At 31.8% G+C, this 8301-nt stretch overlaps 1 protein-coding gene across 4 annotated transcripts in view; it reads left to right on the top strand.

Annotated features, from left to right (window-relative positions):
• Nucleotides 1-239: 239 nt before the first annotated feature.
• LOC123716434 (hypoxia-inducible factor 1-alpha) overlaps nucleotides 240-8301 on the top strand; it is an 84138-nt gene continuing 76076 nt past the window's right edge. Inside the window, exon 1 of one of the 4 annotated variants that reach the window (XM_045672185.1) lies at nucleotides 240-523. In XM_045672185.1, coding sequence (XP_045528141.1) covers nucleotides 477-523 — 47 coding nt within the window. In that variant the 5' untranslated portion in view covers nucleotides 240-476. Of the gene's footprint in view, nucleotides 524-5822; nucleotides 6276-8301 lie in introns of those variants that run through there. The other 3 variants (XM_045672186.1, XM_045672181.1, XM_045672182.1) reach the window with 3 other exon arrangements.

Below are 8301 nucleotides of genomic sequence, written 5' to 3'. Positions count from 1 at the left end.
TGAGTGATATGTAGTATAAGCGATCATATACAAGGAATTGTAATATTCTTCTTACCCTCTTCTTTTTCAAAAGAATAATAATATGGTTTACGTGCATGGTTTTTAAATAAAATTCCCAAGTGTGTATTTTAATCTGGCAATCATTAATAATTATTGACAATTGACATCAGGCTTTATTGACTTACTGTGACAATTAAATAAATGTCGCTTAATACTGTGACATAACATTACGTCTAATTCGATAAAGGCTTTATATATCTATTTTCTGTTGCTCCTACTGTGCAAGTTCACGACAACAAAGTTAATTATTGTTTGTGTAGTGCATAATAAAATGACCTATATTGTGATTTGTAAGACTTAATTTGTGATATACAGCATAACTAAACAAAGTTAATCGTGAAGAGCGATATGTTACTCTCCTTGGCAGTGTTCTAAGAGTGTGTTCATATCGTCAAGTTGTTAAGGTTGGAATAGCAATGATTAAAGCAGAAATGGCTTCTAAACCAGCCACTCAGAAGAGACGGTAAGTTTCCAATAATATACTCATACTTCATATAAACCTTCTTATTGAGGTAACTGAAGCAACCTCATTCATATTTTCCTCTTCCTTCCTCTAAGGTCCCTGTAAAAACTTTCTCTTTAGTCGAAACTTGTGCAAATTGTCTTATTTTATCAAAAATCATATAAACTAGGTGTGCCTAAACCGATGTGATGTTGCTTTATTGTCTTGCTATGTTGAATCAGAACTTATCTACATCCATTTACGAAATCACGCGTAAGCATAATCATGATAAAAATGTCACATGTCAGAGAAGTAAATTTAGGCATATTAATTAGAGTGGTATTTATTCATCATCTCAAAAAACATGATGGAATATTTCAAGGTATATTATGACTCTTCCTTTTAATTAATATCCTGCATAAATAATTTACGTTATTTTTTATTTAATATATATTTCTGATTAAATATATATATATTTTAATAGCTTAGAGCACCTAGATTTTGAACTTTATCTATCCATTGGTAAATAAATTCTGTGTTATAATATGAATATCAATATCAATTCAAAATTTGATCAAGCCTTTGTGGTTTACTTTCTTTTATTAATGTTGTAGACATCAATATGTTAGTTTGTTAAATCTTATTTTTATCATTGAAACTATTGAACATAAACATATTAAAAAAAATATTAATTTGTTAGGTTTTGTTACATTAATGTGATACTATATTATTGTCTAACATATAATTTAGGAGACCTATAATAGATAAATTTCCCTTTTCAAAGCATACATATACAATAATTTATTTCGTGTAATGTTATGTTAAAAACGTAAAAATATTCTACATGTCCCTTAGAAATATCTAAAATTACTTTTCTTGAAAATATATGACTTGAAACCAATTATTATATCACCGAGTATAATGTAATTTAGAGTAATATAATTTAAAAACTACATTAATACTTAATGATATTTTTACGAAACATTTCCAATAATATTGGTAGTTACTGTGTACTTTTTTGAGTTATATAACTTGTGTCATTCACCAACTACACATGGAAATATTCTTAAACAAGGAAAGTGCGTGAAGAATGTCAAGTAATATATTTGATAAGTATGTCATTTAACACTTAGTTATTTTATTCCCATATTTTTATTACTTCTAACAATACTTATAACTGCTTTCCTTCTTTTGTCCTTAATCAAAGATTCTAGAATCTATTATTATACCACAGCTTGTTCCATGTCTTATAAATGTTTTATAAACACAATAGAAACATTTTTTAACAAATAATGTGAGCTATATAGGATTTTAAACAAAACCAAACAAAGTATTCAGCTGCAAATAGTGTCAACTTGATACAAAATGATAAAGTAAGAACCTAATTGTATTAGCTTTTATTTCATAAGGAATATATTTAATATAAAAGGTTAGTTATGAAATACAGTCAAAATCTGTTATAATGACATTGAAGGACTACTCATATGTCGTAAAAACCGATAGTCGTAACAGCCGATGATGTTGTATTAAGTACCTAATGCAATAGAATTCAGCCAGGACCTTTGATTTTTGTCAATATTACCGGATTGTTGTTCTAAACCATGTCGTCGTAAACGGTTTTGACTATTATAATAAAAATAAATATAATATTTGTTGGGTTATGCTATACTTTCATCACATAATGAATAAAAACGTTGGTATTGATAAAAGTGATTTAAAAATAATTAATGATATCTATTTTCATATCACATTGATGCAATGGCTGTTTGTGTGAAATGAATTGTTATTGAAATTTAATTAATTGTAAAATCTACATCAACTTAACTAACATTTATACTCTCTTCTGACTACCATTTAAGTCATATATTGTCGATAATTTAAATACATCTAAAGTTTAGCGTACCTTTAATATAAATAAAACATACAAAATATATACTTAAATATACATAAATAGGCTTAAAGATTACAAATGGGTATGGTCGGTTTAGCTTGTCTTCTATACAGTGTCCCTTCAGTGTCGTTATATAGAGTTTACACTGTATTATTGTAGACGGTAAAAAAGACACAGATACGATACATAAAACAGGTTACATACCAAGGTTTTGTATTACACAATATTAGTCGCAGTCTATGGTCTTATAAATATTTAAATTTCATACGACGATTGAAAGTTGTACTTTGAACTTTTGATTAGAGTACACAAAAGCGGTGCGAACTATAAATTATTTACAATATCGTATATGAAAATATTTAGATAAGATTTAAATTAGGTTTTTAATTTGCTATTACAATGCACAATATTGAATACTATCTTCTTTCTTATGCACAAGCATCAGACTGCTGTACCGCAAATACCGATTTTAGTGGTTCATTCAATAATTACCTAATAATTGGCTGGTATAGGCGCTGTAATGGCCATGATTCTATATTCCGATGTAGTTATTTCAATATCCGTAGCGCTGATATCACAATTGGGATCACGTGGTACACACACTTAACATTCCTATCGCTTTTGGAAGTAACAGTATAGTACTCTCAACCAGGCTGCAAGTAGTTCCTGGTTCAATTGAAGTTTTACGTACAGTAAACGACATTTTTATAACTCTAAAAGAAGACTGTCTAACTCAGCTTGTAGGTTTTAGTGTATTTTGTTTTTTTGTTATTTTTAAGTCAATTTAAGGAGATTTAAGCCTTAGGTGATGATGATTTTGGTGATAACCAAACAAATCCGTTTGTTACTATTGGCTTATCGCGTTCATACAGACAGAGGAGGTGGGACTTCATTTAATATTGTTATGATAAAAATATTTTATAAGTGTAATATAATATCAATTCTTTAAGTTATTTATATTGAAGGTGACAGTATTATTTTTTGAATTTTGAATTGGGGGAAGGGGGGGGGTCTTTCATATTTGTTGATTACGTCAACAGTTACTTTGTTACACATACCCACATTACACATTACCCTACTACACATTACACATTACCCAGACATTGTCAAGGCTTGAAAAGGAAAAATTACGGTGCATTTATCATTGGTCCAACCAGCTCACCTGGTATGTTAGCTGGAGACGGCGTCGGGCGCTCGACCAGATTAGACGTGTTGCCGTGCTGCGTCTGAGTGCGAGTGAGCGTGATACTATACCGCGTTGTGGATGCGTTAGCTACCGTCATTTATTTATCATAGGGAATTCGTTTGAACAAAATTTTGTTGTTTTCCCTTTGTTATATAACACAATTGTTTTAAATGGAAGAGTATCAAATATATGATGGATCTCGGATGAAATCTTGTGTACCTTCTGGGTCTGACACAGAAACAGACGAGACCCAAAGGAGAAAAAACTGTTCAAGTTGCTACTATAGATCTGCGTAAAGAATTTGAAGCATTAGAAGCGATACAATTCTTACTACTAATAATCGAGTGTTCAAGTGACGGAAAGGATTGGCGGAGTTGCTTTAAAATCGGGAAATTCAAAAGCAACATATGTAAAGGAAATCAAAGCGGCAGCAAGATCAAACAACACAGGTCACACAGCTCTACAAAATCACTCGGAGGAAGTTTTTGTTTTAAAGCGAAGTAAGATATGCTTGAAAGAATTTAAGCAGAAAAATAGAGGTACTCAAGAAACAACCTCTTGCCTGGTCTGATAATGGTACTGAAGAGCTCACGAAGGTTTGGAAATCCTTTGGGAAAGATCAGAAAGGGAAATTATGCGTCCAGCCGAGGAACTTTTGAAGCATACCAAATAAAAACAGTAAAAATATCGCGCAACATGAAGTGGTGGTGGTGGTGGTGCGCGGCGGCGGCAGAATGACGTGTCGATCGCGTGATTGGTAAATCAGTTGACGTTTGTGTCTTGCGCTGTGTACGATGCGCAAACTATCCCCCACTCCCTTGTTTAATGCTCAAGAAGTTTGCCGTGATCTACACAATGTACACTTATAAATAAATAAAATAAAAAAAACATTTAATTCAAACCATTATATATATTGTTAGTAGAGTAATACTTATAACTATGTTAGTAAAATTAAAATTAGCAAAATTATTAAAATATAAGCATTTCATTCGTAAATTTGCGTTTGCACATGTGCATCCGCAAACATAGCTGATGCGCGACAGTACTGCGGGAGCCCCAACAACATCCTGAAAGCATTATTATGAACTTATGAACGTCAAAAAAGAAATACATAGTAAATGCTTCTAATTTAACTATATTTCCTCATTATTATTAGAGCATTACTACTTTTTACATTTGTAGTTACAAATTTATTACATTGTGTCATCTTTATGTTTAGCTTAAGATTATTTGTATCAAACCAGTGAACTACACTGGAGATGGCACTGTTTACACTCTCAAGTGATGGATTTTGTCGTTTCACTTTAAATAAAACCGAAGTGAGAAAACATTACTATGAAGCTCCTTTACAATAGAAGATAGAAGGCCAGGCAAATAAATAAAAAGCAGATTTACTCGCTATAAATTGAAAATGGCGCTGCCTACAATGCCGAGAGTTAGTCGACCAGAGCCGAAGATTTTACTGCTGGCCTGACGAATATGTGACACTGCAGCAGAGTTAATGAAGTGAAAAGGGATTGAATGTCATACCTAAAATAATTGTGGAAGGAGAATGCCTAATTTCATGGATTTTGGTGCAAATCTTTTAAAAGCTCGCCTTCTGCGCTGTTTCTGAGGGCTACAAAGCCAAAAGATGCTGCTTATCAGACTCATTCTCTACTCTTTGCTCGTAAAAACTTATTTTCAAAGTTACTTTTAAATTTCTATGATATAAGTTCTGGGAATAGCTCTATATTCACCACTATTGCATTTCTATAACTAATGAATACGTTGTATTATTTATTATAAATAATAGGAACAGTTATAATATATATGAGTTACAATACATATTTTTCTTTAAAATATTCAGAGCCGTTTTCATTGTGTTTAGTGTTAGTTGTTCGATTTAAAACAAATGTTTTTTGAAAACTACCCGAGATTGTAATTCTTAATACCAACATATCTCGACTCCAGATTGCATTCCCTAGAATTCACATTATTTGTACGTGTATTCATTTGTCTTGTGCACATTAAATATTTTATAATCAATTATTAGTATTTCAGTGACTGATAATGCGTCATATTGAAACAGTTGTTCAAAAATTGTACTCCTGTATTTTTTTTTATACAATGTATTGTACATTTTCTTAATACTTTTGTAAGCCGAGGACAGAAATAATCTTTCGTATTGACTGTTATCTTATGAAACTTATCAAGTTTTTTGCTACTATATGTATATTAGCGAGTCAAGATAAGTACATCTGCCCTATCAGTCGGGCGATGATTATGTACTCCGATGGACTGTTTTGTTGTTAATTCTGTGCTAACGCTTCCGCCAAAATGTTGGTGAATGGTGATCCTCTACCACAAGATTCGCGACCAGGTTGGCGTGGAGAGTGCTCAAATTTTCAATGGACGCCACCCGTGCAGAACATTTGCGATTATAACGCTTGCAATGTGATTGGTGATTATTCGAATCAGCGCTATCTAGCTGACTACTACGTTCGTGATCCCGGAATCCAATACTTTTGTCCAACCGTAAACAATGTTCAGCGAAGTGTACCGATAAATGTATGTTACCCACAAAAGCCTGCCCCACAATTCATACAAGCATTGCCTTGCCACCAGATACAAGAATGGGATTACGATAGTATGTGCTACAATGTTGGCGGCGAACCCTGCCAGTTTAGCAGTGTTGTAGATTTGGAGGATTTCATGTAAGTTTATCTATGTACTTCATACGTAATACTGTTCCATAGGCAAATGCATCCTCAATTACGGCTAGCGAATATTTTTATATTACAATAAATGACTTGGATTCTTGTTGAGTTATCGTTAAATAGCTTAACGTGATTACTTTTATATCAAAGGATTATTCAAATCTTCTTAGAGAATCCTTTTGATTTTATTATTCTTAATAATTATACAATGTTATCTTGGTCCTGTTTGGTCTAAATGACTTGGCAGTTCCGGTGCTACTGCGACATGAATCACGTAAATTGTACTTCGATATTCTCGAGTTTATCTAAACGTAAGAAGCTTAGTGTCAGTTTATTATATTTTCAATGGTCTTTTTTTTCACGAGAGAACGCCATACTCGTTTGCTGATATGTAAATCGACTATCGTAATATGTGTGATAAATTGTATATTATCAGTAAATTTACTTCATCGGTAAAATCCAACTAATTTTGTATTATTTATCTGTTACAATGTTATCAAAATTTTGTAGGTTTTACTAGTACATGTATTTTTATTTTGTGATAAATTTTTGATTTTTGCGATTAATGTGCAGTGCGATGTGAAATTAAAAAATAATGTGTGCGTGTACTAGTGTACACACGTAAGAAGTGAAACGTCTTTATGACCTTATTTTTCTAAAAATTATCTATGATATGCAACTTTACAGAAATTGGTTAAATAAAGTTAAATTAGATAAAGTTTAACAGAAGGCTTTTATTATCATAGACATGAATACAAATAATACAATTATTTCATTTTACCTTTTTACTACTAAGATTATTACATTAATTGTAATAGAATTATTAATATCATTGTTATCGTTATTATATATTTTGTTATTAATGGCTTCAAATCTCTTCGAATCAACCGTGATAGGGACAAGAAAAAGATGGTGTGTAACCGAAAAATGTGACGCGTAACCGAAAAATGTGACGCGTAAACTTTTTTCCAACGCCGATAAAGAAGTTTCAGTTCAATAATTTAATAGTTCTAAAATGAACAAACTATTTTAGAACTCAAATATGGAATTATTATACTTGTTGGCAACAAGTAGTAACGTTTAATAGTTATTGGCGTCTTGTGGGCCTAACTTTTCAGACTGGCTTATAAGATCACAATTATCTAACAATACAACAGTGCTTTTATCAATTTTATGTACGATTTTTCCTGTTAAAAATAATAGGAAAACGAAAACTTTAAAATAAATTTTTTAAAGAGAACTTCATTTCGTCTAAAATCTAAACAGCTCTTGTTTGTTTTAAAATATTTGTGCTCGTATGGATTTTGGGAATATGCCAAAATTCATCAGCTGATACTGAACCGCGTGAAGATGATTTCACCTGTCTTGTGATTTTACACTCCAGACATTACTTATCGAGTTGTTTTGTTTTGTGAATTAGATTTGTTTGTTTAATTAGACGGGATATGTTTTATAACATCCAGATAACCTCGATACTTAACTTGAGGTACGTAGATCGATGTTTCTAGATTTTACGATAATTTTACAGTGTTATTCTCCTAGGAAACCGCGTTTATTGGTAATTTTAGAATCGTATTAATAATCATTGGTAAAATCTTTATATCACGGTTTCAATTTGCTTGCCTTATAAGACCTTAAGTCAATGGAAGAGGGTCTATTTTTAATCGCAAATGTTTAGTGCAGTTTGAAGTTGTATAGTAATAATCTAGTTCCGCAAGCATTTACGCGTCTTGGCTTTGGATAATTTTATTTATCAGTCAAGTAGGTGATACCTTATGTGTCTGCTTGTCATCGGTTTTTGGGTTTGGGACGGTTTCTTCACGGTGCTTATTGGGCATATAGAAAGGAAATTTCATGGTTGTACAGCCGTGGTTCGAGTACACGACGTCAGAGATGAGGGTTGCACGCTTATAAGTAACAAAATTAAGAATTATAGTTATATGTAATTAATATATGAAATTAGCTTTGTTTACAACAGTGGATTAACTTGGTTTAGTAACGATGATGGGCATTAATTGCGTTG

Source organism: Pieris brassicae, chromosome 11 (assembly GCF_905147105.1).
Source record: "Pieris brassicae chromosome 11, ilPieBrab1.1, whole genome shotgun sequence".
Taxonomy (NCBI): domain Eukaryota; kingdom Metazoa; phylum Arthropoda; class Insecta; order Lepidoptera; family Pieridae; genus Pieris; species Pieris brassicae.
This window is presented reverse-complemented; position numbering and strand designations above follow the sequence as displayed.